General features: G+C 39.0%; 1 protein-coding gene across 3 annotated transcripts in view; it reads right to left on the bottom strand.

Moving 5' to 3' along the window:
* Positions 1-21919, bottom strand: part of cadm1b (cell adhesion molecule 1b) — a 251591-nt gene that overhangs the window by 6720 nt on the left and 222952 nt on the right. For 2 of the 3 annotated variants that reach the window (XM_081614188.1, XM_081614187.1), the window contains 2 exons: positions 14499-14549; positions 26-154 (listed from right to left, as the gene is read on the bottom strand). In XM_081614188.1, the coding sequence (XP_081470314.1) occupies positions 26-154; positions 14499-14549 (180 nt within the window). The remainder of the gene's footprint in view (positions 1-25; positions 155-14498; positions 14550-21919) is intronic. The other variant, XM_017308156.2, reaches the window with a different exon arrangement.

Raw genomic sequence — 21919 nt, 5'->3', positions numbered from 1 at the left:
AAGCGCGGCGGCGGCGCTGGCTTACCTTTGTGTCTGGCAAAGTACCGGCCGAGCACAATGAGCGCGCAGAGGATGGCAAACATCACGACGGCGACCACTCCACCGATGACGGCGTGGTCGATTTTCTGCGGCGCTCCCTCACCGGCTCTGGAGTCTTGGCAAAGCAAAGTAAAAAACAAAACACAATAACCAAAAGTTAATATCGCGGTTAGATATACTCTCGGCTTGAGAACTGTGGTAAAAGTGCAGCCCACACACACGTGGTTTTCTGGCCATCAGAGTGCCAAGCCAACGTTAGAGTGAGCAAACCAGGAAGCTTTAAAGAGAAGAGAAATATTCTGAACATACACAGCTGCTTTCACACCACTTGGCACCTCTGGTAGAGGCGTGTGAAAAGCCTTGAAGTTATATAATGTCTTACTGCAGGGGCGTAACATCGCGTAAACTTTATATTGAGTACATTTCTTGGGTTATGAAAATCTGTCCTGTAGAAAACCAACAGAGGGGAAAACGACATAAACCCAAGACTGTGGGTGATCTAAAGAGATCGCGCACACAAGTGGTCAAAATTTGTGAAAAGTTCTGTCTTATCAGTAAAAACAGTTTTCTTACAAAGTAACAGAAAGAAGAGTGTTTAAAAATGTTTTTTATGGGACTTTTCTGGCTGAATACTCAGGTTTAAGGTTCGATTCAGCGCGATGTTTTGCTTGGTTAATTTATTCTGTATTGGGTTTTTTTTTCTCCACATTTCACAAATAAACGTGAAGGGTTCTTGTTATGAGAAATCATGTGGGTTTCGGTTCATAATTGATAAAAAAAAATTATCTTTTCATCCCTCAGTTCTTAAAAAAACTTTTAACCTTAAAGGAGAAAAAAAACCAAACAGGATTTTTAATTGTACAATTATTTCTGTTGCTTAGGCAGATTGAAATGTACAAACAGAAGGAGCTGTTGCCGCGTCATCCTGGCGAAATCCAACTTTTTTTTTTTTTACTTTTGCTTTCAGACATTTTCCTTGTGGTCTCCTCGAGCGAGCGACGCTGAAAATATTAAGACAGTCATCCCACCATGAAACGGCAGACGCTGTCTGCAATTTCGGCGAAAATTCACACACTGTAAGATGCGGCGTGATTTAAGGGGCCATTTCTGGAAGTTATAGAGCTCAATGATGAGAAAGAGACACGCGTCTGAAGATAAATTGGCGGCCGGCGTCCGTCCCTCCTCTGCCCCCAAAACCGAGAAATACGCGACCGCCTCAGGTGTCAGCGAGTATCGCTGTCCGGCACTTAGCCAGATTTATCCGCGCGCCGCTCGACATACAAGGCGAAACTCCGAAGCCCTTAAATTTCCAGTCTCAGAATAGTTCAGAGGCATTTATCAATAGTCTGTATCTGTGCACATTGGGTCTGATTGAGGATTGATGGGCGAGGGGGAATGGCTGCACTGTTCTTTTTGCTGCATGAGAGAGCAGCTCAATTTTCCATCAGTCTCCCCAGTCATGCTCCGAACTTGAATGATTTTGATAAAAGACCAGCTGAGGGTGCAGAATTTCTCGACGCGACGAAAAGGCGTAATAAGTCGACTTGAAGGGTCTGAGACGTGGCAGTCACATCTCAACCTAGAGGAAAAAGAAAGAAAAAAAAAAGTTGAGAAATAATAAAGAACAAAGAAAAGAAAAGAAAAACACCTCATTCGGTAGCTCGGCTTGTCAGAATCGGTTCCTACGATGAGCGTAATTAATAGGAAAAGTTCCGTTTCAGTCGAGCGCCCCCGCTAAAATGGATTCATCTTCAACAAGGAGGGCACGGCTGCTGCGCGTCGAGGCCGGTACAAGGCGCAGTTTGTTTACTGTATCAAGGACGTCAGGATAGCACAGCCCCCCCCCCACACACACACACACACACCCCGGAGGAGACGAAACGGCCCGTGCTCCATGCTAATGAACATGCTCCCGCTAAATGGCCTGTGCACCGTCCTGTCTCATCTTCCCTCCCTTTTTTCCAACCCCCTTCTTCTTCTTCTTCTTTTCCCTCCCAGCGTCCTGCCCTCACCTTGCTCACCCCCTGTCTTTTCACTTGACACATCCTGGAGGAAACACGCGGAGGTCTTGGCTGCCTCGGCGCATCGAGGGAGAGTTTGATTTAACAAGTAGGGGAGGGGAGTAAAAAAAAAAAAAAAAATTCATCCAGAGTCAGCAGCAAGACACTATCACAAAAATGTCAGAGAATAACTTAAAATCCCCTAACGGCAGCAGTATCAACGGCTATGGTTGGCTGCGTTTCGTGTTGCCCGCATTAGGCACACTGCTGAACACTGCTGGTTTCCTGTCCATCGGTTCTGTATTTACCGCCGGGGTGAGCGGACAAAACATGACCCCAAAAATCCGACGCGGGCGGGTGCCGAAAATGTCTAATTTTTGCTCGTTTTCGCGACGTCCGACTTTGTTGTAAAGGGAATTACAGAGCATGCCAAAAGCACAGGGCTTCAGTGTGCGACAAGATGATTTCAAATGTAAAGGTCAGCAGTGTCCAGGAGTGCTGACTCAGCCTCCTCGTCACTGCGCTCCTATGTGGAAATATTCACTGTTGCAAGTGGGTTTGTTATTCTGCCGGTCACACATGAAATTTGGGAGGGTTAGTCATGTCAAAGACTAAAGGTCACGATAAACTGTCTTCTATAGAATTTGCAGGAAAGATCATGAAATAGTGGATAAGTGGATATTTATACACACTTACTGTATATAATCAGACATAAATACATCAAAATCTGCATTTTGACTATATTTCAAAGAGCTTAAGTTGTTTTCCGGCAAAAAATGATTTTGTGCGTTACACTGATTTTAGCAGGAAGTTATCACTATCTACGGATGATGATGTTTTACTGCTACAGCACTGTCTTAAAGTAAAACTAAAACATTTCTAATCAGAAGAAATGAAAACTCTCTCTATAAAGATCAACTGATGAATTTCCCCAAAGTGAGACAGTAAAGCATATTTCTATTCTCTGTGTAAAATAAGAAAAAAAAAAAAAGAAATTTTGAGAGCCATGATATTGTAGTGCAGCTACACCATCACAACTGATTACCTTTATGTGGAGAAAAGTGAGACCTGCATAACCAGAGCACGGCTTGCCAATACAAAATCAGCAATTTGGTCGACACAACAGTTGGGAGAAAAATGCCAACATCCGCACACAACGGAGTAACAGTAGAAAGGCGGCTGAAGCTGCAACATTTAGGTGAAGACTGTCAGTTGCATTATGTTTCAAAGTGCAATTTCTGTCCAAGCGGGTCACCTAAAACAACAGTAAATATCAGTCACATGTGTTAAGACCAGTCATGTTGTTTTATTTAACTGGTTTTCCTCTCACTGTCAGACATTGTGTCCAACTAAACCTTCTGCTTTATTAGATGGAGTAACAAAAACTATTTCTATTCGCTGAATTCTAGAAAAATAAGTGTGTAAATCAAAGCTTAGATGTTTGAGTGCTTATATTTTTGCATGTCAAACTAAACCAACATTACACCGTCTCTTTCTCTCTCTTTCTCAGTGGAAATGAGCCAAATATCCAGCAAACTATAGCAACTGGATTCAGGAAAATGTTCAAGTCAAAGATTACAGTTTGACGGTAATTCTAACAAACGCTAAGACAATGTGTTTAAACTTTTGAATTTAAAAAGAGTAAAACAGTTATTTTCTCTTTGGCAAATACAAATAATAAAAATAATTTCCAATTAGGAAATGTTAAGTCGGACATATGATAATGATGATGATGTGAAAAAAAATGGTTGTGTCTTTTCATTTATAAATCTCTGATTTCAATTGTAAACAAGCATAAAACACACTATTGTTCACACTAGAGTTATTTGGTTCACTTTAATTAGTAGTTAGCTTGACAAAGACTGATCTGTTTCTCTAAAATGAGGCAGACAGCTACCCACTACTAGTAAGATACTGACTACTGATACCAACCTGGTAGAACCCGTCTTCAGTCATTGTGAACCATGCATGAATTGTACATGGACGTGTTCCAACTAAACAGAAGGTTTTTAACTGATAACATGTAAATCAGGGATTTTTTATTATTATTATTATTATTGGAGGATGTCTCATAAACAAAATAATCTTTGTAAGCCTTCACGGCTGAGCAGTTCCAATTTACAACTGCGACGTACCAGCTACAGCCTTAAAAGCGTTGGTTTCTGAACGCACCGCAGCAAGGCGGGCGTCTGGAAGATCGCCAAACGAGACGGCGAGCGAACGTCACCGCAACTTTTCCCAGACGTTTATTGGGAGCAAGTGTTGGAGCGGGAAAGAAAGATAGAAGGAAGGAAATAAGGGAAAAAATGGTCTACCATTTGTTTAACAGTGTAGCCGATGTGTTCAGATATATGTGGTATTGATTTGGACACAGAAACTTGTCGGTGAGTTTTATCTGCAGTCCTTGCTGCTTGCGCGCTGGAAACAAATCCAGAGGTGACATCGCATCACCGGAGGAAACTCTCCACTGTGATTAACACGTGAGAGCAGAAAAGACAAAGTCCAGAGCAGAAAGGGGACCAGTGGGGACACTTTCTACATTTCAACAGCTCTCTGAGGACTTATTAAGTCCTATAATCATGTTTTTGTTTTTTGTCTTTTTTTGTGTTAAGGAAAGTGAGTTGGTTTGTTCTGTAAATTAGTTTATTGAGATTGTTCCATAAATTTGTCAAGAAAAAGTTGCAATTAATTTTTTATTATTATGATTTGTGTTGAATTTTCTCATTTATTGCATATAAATGTTTATTTTTAATTTAAAATTAGTATGATAGCTTTACTTGTTTTTTTATGCTTGGTATTTTTTAATTACTTTGTAACAGTAATTTCTATTCCTAAAATAATTGTGACAAACAGCGTCTTAATTACCATGTGTACTGCTGTCAAATATGACTTATTCTGTAAAATAAACTCATTTTTTGAACCTTTAATCATCTGGCACAGGTAGCTAACTTTAAAGAAAAAATAGATCCAAAGTGTAAATTTATGTAGAAGTAATTCAATTAATGGAAGTAATGCAATTATTATTAAATCCATCCATCCATCCATTTTCTGAACACCCTTGTCCCTCAGTGGGGTCAGGAGGGTTGCTGGTGCCCATCTCCAGCTAACGTTCCGGGTGAGAGGCGGGGTACACCCTGGACAGGTCGCCAGTCTGTCGCAGATTTTTATTATTTATTATTATATATAATACAATTATTATTATTATTTATAATTATTAAATGAATTAATGATTGAAGTTAATCAAACAAGACTTTTTTTAAAAATATTACCATTGGTCAAAGTGCTTTACAAAGAATAATAGGTGATGATGATAATCATGATATTCACACTTTAAGAAAAAACATAGATGCTAGACATTTCTGAAGCTTTATAAAACAGAGTAATGCAGCACCATCACTGCCAGTCAGCTGGTTCAAATCAAGCAACAAGAAAATATTACTAAGAAAATAACTAAAGAAGCACCTCTAATCACTTTCAGTATGATATTGTCATTTGAAAACAGTTTCTTTCCACATGTTTGCTCAGGAAGGCAGATTGCTGTCATTGATTCATTACATTTGGTCGGGAACCATTAAGACTCTGTATTAAAACTAGGCTCAAACTTGAAAGCCAAAAAGGGTTATTAAGTTTCAAATAATCTTATTTAGATCATCTTACAGATTATTTGTTTACACGTCATGGAACCGTAAATCTGTGGCATTTTTTGTCGCGATTATCTAATGTCAAAACGTTAAGGTGTGGGGCTTTTACCTAGAGTGTTGCTTTGACTCGTTCATACATGTTTGAGAACTCCTTGGGTCTCCCGTGGCAACCGTTCATGTATGTTCCACTCAGCAACCCTCCCCTTCTCAGCTCCTCCAGACTAGCAGCAATTAGCAAGCACCGGCTGAGCTCATCGTGTGAACTACAACGCTCCTGAGATCGGCTGTGAACTTCATCAATGGGCGACATGGAGAAGCATTGCTATGATGACGTACCGAATGGGTAGGAGGCTCTTAAAGAGACAGAGGCCACTTTCAAGCTGTCAAGTAGGGCTCTGCACAAAGACGGATTTCTTTTAAGCTGTTTTTCATATTTATGGCATTTTTACAACAACTGAAGGTAACAGGTACTTCAATGTGGCATAAAATGTGCCTAAAAATACATATTACCCCCTTCAAGAATCTCATATCTGTACAAGAGATTCAATTTATTAAATAAGCAAACTAAAGTAAGTTGTTCTATTTTTAGTTGTGGTCTGATATTTAATAAAGAGCGTTATTGAAAAGTAAATTTATTTAAGTAACTTGATTCACTAAGAAACATTAAAAGCCAATACTAATACTAATGTTTTTCACATTTGCTGATTCCGATTATTTTCTGCTTTCAGCTGAGAAAAACACGACTGGAATATAACATCTGAAAAACAGAAAAAGGAAACATTTTGAGTACAAAAATGTGGACTAAGTGAAACATATGTTTGATATCTGCTTAAAGGTTCTTATTTTGAAAAAGTTGCATCACCTGAAGGCACATTTTAATTTATTGAATTTAGCTGAGTTTTGCTCTTTTACTTTGATCAGGGATCTTGACACTAACAAATTGAGCAGTTCAGCTGCTTGTTGGAAAAGCATGTTGGAATCACATTAATCTGACAAATAAATATTTGAAGTTGGCCTTTTACATATTTTCTACTGATCAACATGTTGCCTTCTACATAAATGTATACTTAGCAACACATTTCACTATGTATCATCTATGTTTAAGCTAAAAAGAAAGGGTTTTGAGAGACACATCATTAGATATCTCGGTGTAAACATGTCTTCGCCTTTCATTTTTCACACACGCCATCGTGTTTCAACAGTGCCGTTCCTTCATTGTCTTCTCAGGGCCAGTGTTTAAAACAGTTATTTAGCTCACAGCCAGCAGATATATTATCGCAGTCACAATCAAATCAAGCCTAAACCAAATTAGCACCCTTTGCATAGTCCTTTATTATGATTACTGTCATTTATCCTTCTTCCTATGTGGATCGGTTTGTCACTTGGCGCTCTAACAAATCCAGGATTAAGTTTCCCTGCAGCTCACCGAACTGTTTTTGCATTTATAACAACAGAAGGTGCTCGGAGTGGGAAGAAAATCTCCAAATGAGAGAAGGTATCATTATGGCAGCCTTTTGTGGCCTCGCACTTGAATCAAGTAGAATTTGATTATGTCTGTAATGTGTCTGGCTGCTGTCCACATCCCCGGTGCAGCTCTTTCTCCTTCTCTCTCTCTCTCTTACTCTGTTTTTTTTTTTCCCCTCCCGCTCTCCCTCGTTGTGCTAGCGGCTCGATCAGAGAGCGCTGACATGCCCACACCGGCATCCTGACAGGATGCGCGCAACCGTGGGGATTTATGGGAGAATAAAGAGGATTTGCAACTGATGCCCGTGTCTGCGCGGCTGGGAGATCTGCTCCGCTCAAGTCCCACTGTCACATGCTTTACAGTCGCACCTTTTCCATCTCCGCGCCGGAATGACTAATTGCCGCTCTGGTCAGTAGCAGAGCATCCTATTAGAGGGCCTGCTGTCAGCGACGAGCTCAGACCGCCGTGGCTCTCCTCAGGTTTATTACAGGGGCGTATCATTTCAGCTCTCCTCTCTTTTATTCTTTTGTTTTCGGCTAATGCTGCACACCCAACCTTCTCACGGGAAAGTCGCACGGCTTCGCAAAAGCAGAGCGTTCACGTCCCTTGAACTTTTCCAACGCGTCCTTGTGCTACAACCAACACGCGGCTTCTTTTATTCGAATTTTATGTGACAGACCAAAACGAGCGAGCGCGTAAAATGTGAAAAGGAAGCGCTCAAGGTAAACGGAGGCGCTTGCAAACATTACTATTTCAAAACTAAACCACTGAACAAGTGACATCTTTGCTGCACAAGGACGGCTATTCAGCGAAGCCTCAAAGCAGTCTAAAAATGCTTCTTTTTTTTCTTTCTCCATTACACAAATAGATAATTTAACGTTATCTAATCTCAACACGCGCTTCCTTTTAGAACGTGCCTCTAATTGACCCATTCATCCCAACCTGTATCTAAGCAAGACTTGTTCCTACCAGGAACAACGGCCTGGTCCCCCAAGGACGCTTCCACACCACCACAGGTGAAACTCAGTGCAAAGGCTTGATCACTAAATACATTCAAAACGTTGATTATGACAGCCTATGAAACGATATGATATATAAACATAATGACAGTCGACGGAAGTTACGAGGCCTCTGAAATTGCGGATGTGAGCTTGAACTGCTCCAGTGAGATGCCAGTGTGTCTTTTGAGATTTTACAAAATAAAAAAAGCAAGAAGTTTTTTGTTTTTGTTTTTACCAAGAAAATATCCAGGTAAGGAACTAGCTTGGCCAATAATAATAAGAAGAAATATAGGTTTTCTTCTTTTCTTGAAGTTGCAAATGGTACGGGTGTTTTAAAACTATTCTTTACAAGGAAAGAAAAATGAGGTCACAGTGTTAGTGTTTTGGCACATAACTTTCTATGTTCAACCTTGTGGTAAAATGTGGTAAAGAAAAAAAGAGATCTGGATAAGCATGTTTATCTCTGTTAAAAAAACACACACACTCACACTGGTTGTTTTAACTTAAGGGAGATTTCACTGCGAATTGTCTGGAGACCAATTAGAATAGACCTTAAAGTATGTTGTTCCATTAAAAGCTGAATAAATAATGGGGGGAAAAAATGTGTCTAAGAACCTAGGCATGACTGAAAAATAAACTTATCAGGAGAGGGAGAAAAACGAGGACAATAAAACTAATTACAATTTCTAAAACAGTGATGATGATGATGTTGGTGAAAAACACATAAAAAACAACAAAAAGTCAAGTTTATCTGGTACTTTTGAACACTAAATAATCTCATAACACAACTAAGCACTTGTTTGTGCAGGTAATACACTATATTACTTAGCATGTGCCACAGTCAGCATTGAAAAAGTTATTATAGCGATTAAACAGTGAAGCATCCAACCAATAAACTCCAGTGGAAACCTCAGGACTGAGAAAAAAAAGAAAGAAAAAGAGTTAACCACAGCTTTAAAACAGCCTGTGCATTCCTGAAATACCATCACAAGACGGTTTTGGTCTGAGCAAAAGCACATTTTGTTGAGAGGAGTTATGAGAATGACCCTGAAATCATTTATGTTTCTCTGCACCCCTTGTGAAAGTTACGAGGATCCGCACAATCCCTCACGGCTTAGCCAAAACAGCAACGAAATTTATATAGCCGCTCACAGATTAGGTCCGCGGGGCGAGCCGAGGAGGCCTGAGTAAAATTCATGTCTACTTTGTTAGCTGGCAAAGCTCTTACAGACAGTTAATAAAAGCAGTGGGTGATGTGTAAATTCAGACGTTCGCAACGTGAAGTAGTTCACTTGATACTCTTGAAGTGCAGCCTTTGGAAATTTTTTTAAGAGAAAAAAAAGTTACTTGGTTATTTTATCGCACAATGGGGAAAAAAAAGAGCAAAGAAAAACAATCAGTCACCATAAATGCTCTTTATTTTATTTTTTAAATGCTCGTTATTCATAAATACGATAATTTTTCATCGTAAAATGTTCATTCTCCTAAGTGTTCAGTGTAAAATTTGAAAAACTTTAGTGTGAAACAGCAAAAGTTCAGTTTTCAAATGATGCTTTTGCTGGTTAAAGGAAAAGAGGTGACCTACACTGACGTTCTTGTTTAGTGAAGGTGTGAATTAACTAACCTGAATTCATTTTTATCACCCAGGCTGGATATTTGCAGAAATTGGTTCAGTAGAACCTGAGAACCTAAAGCAACGCATCCAGCTCGGATATTAAAAAAAAAACAGATGAAAAAACAAACTTTTCACATCTATTAGTCTACAAAGGGTCACAAAACCATTTGTAACACTGTGGGACTCCAACGCACCACACAGAGAGTCATTATCCTTAAAAGCCCAAAACATTTAATAACGGCAAACCGTCCCAGAAGAGGCCAGTCTACCAAAATTACCCCAAAGTGCTTTGACAAGTCAGTCAAAAGAGTCCAAAACAGACACAAGCAACATCGAAAGCCCAGAACGTTAACCTGCCCCTGTTCAGGTTAATAGTCAAGATCCAACAACAGAAGAGAGAAACTGGGCAGAAAAAATGGCATGGAGAAAACCACTGCCAAAGGATTTTCTCCATGCATGCTATTGCTACAATAGCAATAGCAGATTGCTATTGTAGCAATCTATGATCTTTTTGGAAAACTATCCTGCGTACTACAATGGAGCTTTTAGTAAAATGTGAATGTTCTTCTACATCTCTTGGCCATTTGAATAATAAAAATTGCGTTTCTGAATCAAATCACGACCCTAAAAATCTGAATCAAACTGAATTACTAGATGCTAAAAGATTTGCATCCCTGCCATAAATTCAGTTCTCTAACATAATGCTTGGAAGGAGAAAGTCCAGCCATCAGATTTGAAATACTCCACCGCGAACGTCTGAAAAACATACAAAAGTAACAACAAAGGAAAAAAATATTGGTTATAAAGTGTCCTACTCGAGGTCTGGACTTCAATCGTACTGAGATGTTAGCAATTGGTGGCACTACTTGTTATTTGGATTAAGCAACAATTGATTTGATTTCCACAGAGGGCCAGGTTTGTTTGGAGAGGTTTTTTTTTTCCTCCCTTAATAAATGAAATCTTCTCTTGAAAGCTACATTTTTACTTTCACTCAGGCTGATTTTAAAAAGGGTTTGTTTAGCTGAAACAATAAAGTGCATCCAAGAAGCACCAAAACAAAACAAAGTCTATCAGGGGGGAAATGCTTTTTACAAGCCCACTTTGGTTTTTGCTTAGCCATTTTAAGCAAGTCAAATATTAGAAATAAAAATAAACCAGTAGGAGAATAAGAAATAAAAGGAAATTTATCTAAAGGGGCAACAGACACTTTCTGTCAGTCGGATTAATCCGGCGAGGTCCAACAGCAGCACGATCTGCAGAAACGGGTGTTCTCAATCAAGACAACAACACAAGTCTTTGTTTCGTGTCTTCCCTCTTTCATGTCTACCCTCCTCTGGCTCTCCTCAACGCCTCGGGTTTACTGGAGGCTTACCTAGGATATGATGTCCCTGCTTTGGATCGTCTGTGAGCATCTGAGGAGCTCAAGCATTATCACGACAGACTCTCTGCTCTCCTTCAGAGCTAGAGATCCGTGGTTATATTCCCCTCTCCCCGGACGAAACGCAACCGCAAGAAAGGGAAATCGGGGCCTGCTAATGCTCGTTTCGATGTCGGCCCCCATCTTGGATCTGATGCTAAAAATCATTTAAGCTACTCGGATCGGCGGCTACACCTTAAACACACCCGCGTCGTCTCTGACTTGAGACAAAGTCGGAAGCGAGGAGCTTTTCAGACTTCTTTAACTATTCAACGGCGACACATGTCGAGTAACGAGGCCTGAAAACTTTCAAACACATGAAAGAAATGTTCTTTTTAAAACAGTGACTTATCTCTCCCCAGTGGTCTACCCGCCCACACACACTCTCTGCATCTAGAAAGACTCCGAGCGACCTGATGATATAATTTCCAGCGAAACTTTCTGAACATGAAACAACAAACGCAGAAGACAAACCGCTGTGAGTTTCCGTGCTTTGTTATGACATTTGCTCTTTCATTGCACAAGACAATATTAGGATTTGGCACTGACACTTCTGAAGTCACAAGTAAAGGATAAAATTGCAGGCAAGATATAAATATAGCGACTTGAATCGTATTTCAGAAAAACAAACAGATTTCCATATAAGAACCATGAAGAAAAAGAAACCAACTCTAAAAAGCCAGTTATGTTTTTTTTTTTTTTACTACTCTATAGTGGGAAAGTGGCATCCTTTTTTTATTTCTTCATGTGTAGACCAGCAATAGGAGGTGATGAGATTGTGTTTGTTCAGCCAAAGCTAAAAAAAAAACAAAAAACAATAACAAATAAACAAGATAAAAACAATAGAGAAAAAAAAGTGAATTAAATATTTGGAAAACACATATCAAATCGAATGCATGCAATTAAAAATCAGGTTTATTTCTATTGTTAACTTATGCTATCATGTAACAGTTGTCTTTTTTTAAATCCTTATAATTTTGAGATGACATTTCAAAGCTCATAAAGGTCATGATTTCCCCCAACTGGCCTAACGATTATTATCTGAATTACTCAGCAGGTCAATCAGGCATTCAGCATCCTGAGGTGAGCAAACCTTCATCAGTGGAGACAGAGCATCTGCATGGTGTCGCGTTCGATTTAAGTGACTTTGCTATCGAGTTACTGCTGAGTCAACCGTGTAGCAGTTGCGCTTGTGTGCCGTTTATAAGCTGGTCATCACGACTCAGCACAAAAATACATTCAAGAAGACGTGGTATACAAAAAAAAAAGAAAAAACACTCACAAAAAAAAAAAAAAAACTGCTAAAATGGAAACTAAAATCGGAAAAGTTTGGGAACCCCTATCCCAAACCACCACAGCTTTAGGTACTAAAACTCTATCCGTTGTGTCTTTGGCATAGATTTGGTCATCTTGTGGTTACTTTTCTTGTTTCGTTTTATTTTTCTTCCTCATGTCGTGTCCTCATGTTAGAGGTCGCCATGTAGATGTAGCACAAGCGCTCACATTAGTGGTTCGTGACCAAGATAAAGAATTTACCCAATGGACTCTGTGAGTACAGATATCCAAATACTCACCACATGTAGCTCAAAGTTTTTATCAAGTCCTCTGAAACAGAGACACAGCATCAAAGATAAAAAATTGGCAACTTTTTCTTGAAAACATAACATTGCCTTAAATATTTTTAGGGCAACACTAAATTTGGACCAGAGGACGTACAGACACTGGCTTTAAAATCAGGATCTCCGAGTAGCTGTGGCTGTGTCTCTCTAGGAAGAACAATTCCTCAGTGGTGGCATGTTTATTCCAACAAAGCTATATTTACTCATTGGCAGGACAGAAATGCTACACTGTGGCGTTATGCTAATTAAGGTAGAGCAGAGCAATCTACCACAAGCTAGCTCAGAACTGCCCTGTGACAAGAGAGTATTTAGGAGAGCAGCGAACTGCAAGGAAGCTCAATTTAGCCTCCCAGCATGTTTCACATAAATCACGCCAAATCCGCTTTGGGGCCCGTCTTCTCGGGATGTTTTAGCACAAAACAGAGACGGCAGCATCGCGGTGACTCAAAAGGAGAGGGGGCTTATGGAAAACTGCAGCGTAATGTAACAGATGTGCAAAGCAGCGTCCCATTTGACTCCGCCACTCCCAGAGAGAGTCGGTAAGCTGACTGAGGCTTTAACCGTTAGAGGACGATCGCTGATCTGCAGCGCTTCGGATTTGCCGTTTGTCACCGAGGAGAGGCAGGTCTGAAGGAGAAACCAGAGGGAAAAAAGTTGCTTCATTTTCAAGAGAGATTTACCTGCCGCTATTTTTATCCGACGCACAAAAATAGAGCTAAAATGTCAGCTTTTTTTTTTTTTTTTTGATCAAATGAAAGCATAAATGAATGTTATCTAGAGAGTCGCCTCATTAGAATACGTTTGCTTTTGATCTAGTCTCACTCCTGAGTTGTTTTTTTTTTAACGTATTATTGGTCGACTTGGATTCTTCTTCTTCTTATTTTTTTTACTAAATGAATTGCAGAGTGCCCAGGACAAAAGAAAAATTGCCATATCTTTAAAGCGGCTATTGATAAACCGATCTATTCTTTAAGGATATTTTTTTTTGTATTAAAATGTCACATTCTGGCATATCCAAATGTCAACTCCCAAGGTTGCCTCACCATCTGTCTAGCCTTAACACTGCTTTTGAAATAATAGCCTAAAAAAAAAAAAAGAGAAAATAATGGTTTGTGCTGAAACCCTTTTTTTTTGCAGCAGAGGTAAACCTAAGCGTAAAAAAAATGACGCAAGAGGTTGCTACGCCATTAGCGTGGCAAAATAAGCTACTTTCTGTCAATCCGCGGGAAAACAGTTATTGATGCTTGCCGAGACAAAATGTGACTGGCATTTGTAGAGGGGAAGTAACGGGCATTACAACGTGACGGACGGGTCCAGTTGAGATATATAGCTGCTGATGCCGATAAGATAACACAGCAGCAAAGCAGCGTCGCAAATTTTCCCTCTGATCAAACGCACGAGCGGGGAGACAGCCGTGACAGGTGTTTCCGACTGTCCCGCACCGCGCGTCCTCACTGTCACCTATCAACAGCGCTATCTAATTTAAACTGGCTCCCTTCCACTGTAGGTACAAGCCCTTGTTCTCTTTCTTCCCATCACACATGCAGGCAAGCTTTCTCACACACACACACACACACACGCACACACACGCACGCACACACACGCACACACACACACACACACACGCACACACACGCACACGCACACACACACACACACACTTGTTTTGCTGAGAGGGACAGTAGTGGGGAAATACAGTACCTTGCGTGTTGACTGGGTTGGTGGTGGGTGTGGGGATAGTGGTGGGAGCATCTAGATGAAAAGAGTGGAAAAAATAAAGGACATGTATAAGAAATAAAGACAAGAGCAAAGAAAGAGACAAAGTCACTGAAGATGAGAAGCTGCACTATTAAAAAAACAAAGAAACAAACCAAAAAAAAAATCCTAACATGCACATGTTGAAGCTACTGTGTGAGCTAAAAGTACATGTTAGTAGGTGAGAGGCTGCAATGATAGGCTCAGGTTTTTATTTTCCACCCCCCAAGTTTTTAAACAACAAAAGTGTCAGATGTCAGTGGAGACGACAAACTCCAAATCCTATCAGCTACTACCAAACATCTTTTTTGTTTGGTTTTCGTATTCGCTCGTGGAGAGCTTGACATACAATGTCCATGGAAACAGTTTTAAAACCTCAAAAAACACATTTGCAAATGACATATGTCCTTGAATAAATAAAATAAATAAACATCGAAAAAAGTCTATCAATAGCTGTGTTTTTAGAAAACATACTTGAAACTATTGAATCATCCCTGGTCTATGTCTATGGCAACTGTGTTGCTTTTTTTTTTTACATTGCTCTAATTAATTGTTTACAGTTACTAACCTCACCTGTATTTGCTTTAACTACATTTCTCAACATATTTGTGAGGAACTGGATAAAAAAGGCAGGTGGAAATGATTTTTCCCCATTATTTCTCATAAAAAACATGTAAATAAATAAATAACCCAATAACAGTAAATAAAATAAACCTACCCTTTCAGAAAGAATCCTTCAAAAACTTTAAACTTTTTCCATAGACAACCATTTTGTTTTCTTTAAAGGAACTCGATTTTATTAACAGGTTTTTTTGCTTAACAAATAAATCCCTGATGCTTTCAATAGCCTAGCTTAATAAAAACGTTGTGAACGCTTAAATTTCCAAACTTGTTGGTGCTTTTATGAACACTTTGGCATCTGACATTTGTTTTCAAACAGACTTGGGGTTAAAAAAAAAACGTATAAACCCATTTTTGAAGCAGTAGTGTCCCGTGCCAAAAGCTAACATCAGCAAGGAACTGATGTTAGCATGAAGCTACAGCGGCTAACGCTACATCCTGTTAGCCATTAGCCTGTTCATTTTTTCATGCCAACTGGGGTTGCCACCTTTCAGAAATAAAAATAAGAGACGCTCCCCAGGGCGCGTCGTCCTACTCTCATGGGGCGGGACGTCCGCTGCAGTGATAGACATTATTTCATGGCGGTGTTTTTTGTTTTTAAGAAGTGATCCATAGAGCAGGCATTCATACATAGAGGACGGTTAGAGTACCCCAAAACTGTACTCCAAACAGAGTAGCATACCTTAAACACGTTTAAGTGCAAGTGTAAAATGTATTTGGCAAACTACTCAAGTACTGAGTAACTGATCATAACACCTGATTTAATATTCAAAATGTGTCCTCAGACAGCCAAAAGTATAAAAGTTATGTGAACATTCTGGTATTTTAGTTAGAATATATCAGTATTTCAAAATAAAGCATACAGAAAGCATTAACAAACCTTTTAAAGTAGGAAATATTGATGTCTATTTGTATAATTTGTTCTTTAAATGACCATTAGTATTTTGGTTGATATTATTAATAAGCAAATAAGCAAACCTTTTCCTTTTTGGTTGGTTTGATTTTCCTTCTTTGAGCAAAACTTATTATGTCATGTAATAATAATTGTTGGTATTTGTATCAAAAGGTTCTGAGTGTGTATAGTGTCATGCTCACTAATATTATTATGAAGTTTTTATAATGTTTAATGCTTTAATGCTTGTTGTAAATGACCACTGATGATCATTGCTTATTAGGCTGTTTTATTGTTTTATCAGAATAAATGGAGAAGTACAGCAAATGTTAGTTTTTTTTTTCATTAAAGTATCAAACATCACAAAATATTTTACACTGGAAGAAATAAAAGTAACATTTTAGAAATTCTGTACGTCACTGATTTAGAGAACTGGTTTATCAGCTTTGAGTGCTTTTTGAAATGGTAATTTTATATGGAGATATGCCCTGTTTGGTGATGAAATAAAATATAAAAGCTATCTACTCATTAATGTTGATTAAAGACACATTTTTGTATCTTTATAGATTTTCTAATTGCTCCTAGCATCAATTGCCGCACATTTTCTTTATCATGGTTATGAATGCTGTTTTTTTCAAGATGATAATCAGATGTCAGTCTTTGGATTAATGGGTGGAAATAGTAAAAAGTTTGATGTTTTCTATTTTGAAGTCAGACATTTCTCATGTTTGTTTGTTTTTTTTCGCCTTTTTTTTCCCTAATCAAAAATCCAAAAATATTTAACATTATTTCAGTTTGAACTCAGATTTCCACAACAGATTTGCTGAACCTTCTGACGGATAGCTAGCTAGCTGTGTTCACTCGGCTGCATGCCGGTATCTACTGTGAACTCTGGTGTTTGTGTTTTGTGTTGCTCTACACCACCGTTGCAGCGGCAGGTTGGCTTCCTCTGTAACGCATCAACTGTGTCGTTTTCGCCTCTGCAGGGTCCGCGTGGGCCCCGAGGCGACATCAACTGTATCGCTTCAGTCTCGCACACACAAGGGTTAAAATCCTCCTTCCAAACACACTGAGCTCATGTTGGTCTTTTGAAGCAATAGCCTTGAATTTCCTGAGGAAATAACTGATGCTTAGCTTTTTTGTCCTAAAACTAAACTTTGTCCTTGTTTACAAACTGGGATAAACAGTGAATTAAGTTTGTTTCTTTGAGTTTGGACTCTTTGAAATAGATAAAATCAGTTAAATAAATGATTACTGAGCTCTAACCACATGTGGATCTGCACAAGCCCTGTCCTACTTGCCGACCTCAGAAAGAAATCCAAAAGTGAAAACAAGAAGACGTGGTAAAAACCACAGCACAGGAGTAACAACATCAGTCAGTTAAAGACACGACCAGCACCAGCATTAGGAAGGTTTTGTCCTGATGACTGATAATCCACACTAATGCATTAATGAATGGTTGACATGTTCTCATGTAAAAATACATTTGGTTATAACAGCCTGTCGTTACACAGAATCATTACACTCAGCATTTCATAAAAGCATTGTGAGTGATTATTGTTTATGTTCCTGAAAATATATTTTCTCAAACTCACCCAGTCTTAGTCATTCTGTTCAGCCATTTTCAAAGCGCAGATACGACAGTCATACTCAATAGTTAAAAATGTCTTCATGAGTCTTGTGAGATTAAAAGAACCTTTTGAAAATAATAACCTTTAAGTAGCTATTCGGCATGCTTTTCTGTTTTTTAAAAGTAACATTTTTCATTGGTCTGAGGCAATAATCGAATTTTAAATGTTATGTTTTCATGAACTGTTAAGAGTAAAATCATCACACTTAACAGAAATAAAGGATATCAAATATCCATGTGTGTAATTAATCTACATAATGTGTTCAATTCGTGATAAAGTTCCTGAAATAAATGAACTTTTCAATAATATTCAAATTTTTTGAATATTATCCGTAGCCTAAATAGCCTAAAATATTTAACAAGAATTTAACACGTCACTAATTTTCAAAGTAAATATCATTTGAAGATGGAATTTACATGATATTCTTTCACTGAGTCCAGGTGTGAAAGGAAATCAAACCCTAGTTTTATGGTAAGAGAGTAAAAACATTTTTCTGTTCAAGAGACCAAAAACTGATCTGGTCTTAATTTAAATCTGACCTAAACTCAAGTGCCACAAAGGACTGGCAAACTGTTCAGTTGCTGCTATGCTGCTACTTTTATTATGTTTTTTTTTTTTTTTTTCATCACAACATGCTTAATAACACTGCTGCACAGTGGCACAATTGGTAGAGCTGTTGCCTTGCAGCAAGAAGGTTCTGGGTTCGATTCCCGGCCCCGGTCTTTCTGCATGGAGTTTGCATGTTCTCCCTGTGCATGGTGGGTTCTCTCTGGGTACTCTGGCTTCCTACCACAGTCCAAAAACATGACTGTCATATTAATTGGTTTCTCTAAATTGTCCCTAGGTGTCCTTAGGTCTGTCTCTGTGTGACCCTGCAACAGACTGGCGACCTGTCCAGGGTGAACCCTGCCTCTTGCCCGGAACGTTAGCAGGAGATGAAACAAACTAAGAACAAAACCACCATTGCAAATGTTTTTGGTTTGAGTGTCACTTTATGCTGCAGTGGTAAAGAGTAAACAGAAGATCTCACAAAGGGGCGATTCATAAACACACAGTGAAGAGGCTGAGATGGGGGGTGTTAGAGAATGACAAAAGGTTAAAAAATGAATAAATAAGGTGAGATTAAACATAAAATTCTTTGGCTGATGATCTGCTCAGTGAATAATAATAATAATAATAATAATAATAATAATAATAATAATAATAATAATAATAATAATAATAATGTAATTATTAGAAGTTGTTAAATGTTTTCCTTATGAACAGAGCAAGCAATTAAGGTAAGACATGATAAGTTTAAGAGGAAGATCCTCCTCACTCAGTTCAAAACAGATCAAGCAGATGGCTTAGAGCCAGTTTCTAAATGTGACTGATGTGTGTCGAACTTCTGGAAAAATACATAGTCTCTATAAAACCTATCAAAAACACTTGTATTCATTTATTTGTTTATGGGTATTCTCATAGGTAAAATCTTTGGTTTCTACACGTATGTATGAGTTAGAATACAAAACCTAAATTTATGCACATTTATTGACTTACATTCACGAATTTAGATGTCTACGAATGGATTTTTTATTGACAGTAGTCTTACATCATACATAACTCATTGTGTTTCCATAGCAACTAAAACAAACAAGAACCTGACACATGTTTGTTTGACATCATCATGTCATCGATGTTCTCATCGATGATGTCATAAAGGTTCAAAAGATTATTATCATCATTTGGAATACAAGAATCCTCAGTTTGCTTTTCAACTTCATTGGACATAGAACACTTTGAGAGAGAGACGATTTCAAAGAGTGATTTTAGAAAGTATTTCCAGTGCAGTAAAAATGATTCTTACGATCGGTTGGGGCCTTGGCTATCTCGTGACGAAGGGAGTTGAAAAACTCCTGGGATATAGGACTAAGGATGAAGACACTCCAGACGCGAGCCCTTCTGACGAACGTTTTAAATACTTTTGTTTTGAGGACGTCGCCGAAGAAAACTTAAAACACAGAGATGATTCGGTACAAGACGAAGGACTTTTAGTGGAAAGCAAAGAGGACAATAGATGCAAGTACTTTTGTTTTGAGGAGATTATGCCGAAAGACATGGAGGTAACCATCGAGAAGGATTTGACATCTGAGGACACTGTTGATTTGGAAAGTGTTACTGAAATCAAAACAGAGCTGCACTTGGAAGCTTGCGCTGGGGATACTGAAGTAAACACTGAAAACACTTTTGAAAGTGTTGATGTTCCCCATGAACACGTGGACCTGGCTGTTCAAGCAAGCTGTGACAGCGAGGAAAGTCTGATGAACTTTGAAATAATCTTTATTGATTCTTCAACGGAGGAAAAATCTTCAGTTGATGAAAACTCTTAAGGATGGAATTCAAAATTCCACAGACCGTTCTGAGACCATGGACGCTACAAACAATGACGTTTCCTCTAAGGAAGGAAATGCTGGGACTGTTGAGTCACATTTTGATTAAATCTCAAGAGTATTCTTCATCAGAAGAATGGTTTTCTGATGAAGAAAGCTCAGACAATGACACTCAAAATGACCCTGACCATATTTACAGCATGGATGCTGAAGAACTGGATGCGTCCTCCAAGGATGAGGATGTTTGTTCGGGAAGCTCAAATGCTGGAAATATGTGGGAACATTTTGGAGAAGTGTATGAGTTTTCTTCGTCAGAGGAATCATTTTCTTTAGAAGAAAACTCTGAAGATGGAAATCAAAATGACACAGATGATTTCGTCCACATGGATGTCAATCTTGACCCAGCTATGTACTTCTGCAAATTTTCCAACTCATTTTTTAATTGTTGGATGAATGCCACTACGCAAAACGTCATGAACTTGACCATTGTCAGAAGGTTTGTGGCTCAGTTTCCTCAGGAGATTGCTGATCTTTTTGCAGAGACACCATTCTTTGCAGGGTTTTTCTTTGAAGCAATGCACCATCCAGGTAGAGACTTTCCCCCAAATGAAGTCTTTGCAGTTCAGAATGAACTCCTTGAAACTCTGCAGATCAGGGATTTAAAACATCAGGACAAGCCAGGAGTCCTGATGTTTTACATGTCACACTATCTGGACCAGTATGGCATCACCACAGACTGTAAGCTGTACACAGCTGACTGTTGTGAACGATGTCAGAAGTGTTCACAAATTATTCATAGCCTTGGTCCTGTCATTCCTCTTCCAATGGAACAACAAGGTGACATATTGTTCTACTACTACTACATGTAGTCTTCTAGGGAGCTATTGGAGTAGGATTTCAGAAAATTGTGGCACCTGCAAGTCCAATATAAAGAGTGATTGCTTTTTAAATGGTACTGATGTGATGACCCTGATACTGCCATGGCCAGACAGTCCAGACAATATCAGACATCCTGTGGTACCTGACCCAGCCCTTGAAGTTCCTGTAAAAACTGGAAGTCAGGTATACCATCTATCCTCAGTTATTTGCTGGAAGCAGGCAACAACGTCTGACACCAGCAGCCTCAGCAGCCTTTACACATATCTAATGTGTGGAGAGCTGGTGTTTAAGGCAGAGGATGAGCAGGTATCACTGGCAAATATCAACTGTGGAGCTGACATTTGCAGCAATAGGTACATCTTCATCTATGAAAAGCCCACAGAAGGACAGGATGAATACAGTGTTGGGGTCAAAGTGACAACTGATCAATAACAAAGATAGTGGGTGAAACACGGCCTGCACAGAGTCATCGTCAAGGAGTTGTGGCCAGTCCGGACGCTTGCAATGGCGCAGACTGGACCACCGAAGAGCCGGAGGTGGGCGGCCAATTGGCTGCATGGAACCATGAAGTCGCAGAAATGGGGGTTGGGTGTGCTGGCAGGAGGACATGGGCAGATGGATCATCAGCACCGGCAGACGCACAGGTAAGTGCTCAGGCACTGAGCAGCTCATGTATGTATGTATATATGTATTTATATTGTATGTATAAGTGTATGTATATTATCATAATGTGTAATGATTCTTTAATAATAATAATAATAATAATAATAATAATAATAATAATAGTTAGATTAACAATCCAAACAGCAGCACACCAAAGGGTTAAAATTGTAATAACAATAAATAAATAGCATGACTTAAGATTGTCGTGAGGTCATGTGCAACAGTGTTCCTGACTATCTGTCATACCTCGTAAATCCAGCATGCCTTGTGGTATTGCGCATGCGCTCTTCGATGTTACGTTTCTTATAAATC

Source organism: Poecilia reticulata, chromosome 13, assembly GCF_904066995.2.
Source record: "Poecilia reticulata chromosome 13, P_reticulata-male-v2, whole genome shotgun sequence".
NCBI lineage: Eukaryota > Metazoa > Chordata > Actinopteri > Cyprinodontiformes > Poeciliidae > Poecilia > Poecilia reticulata.
This window is presented reverse-complemented; position numbering and strand designations above follow the sequence as displayed.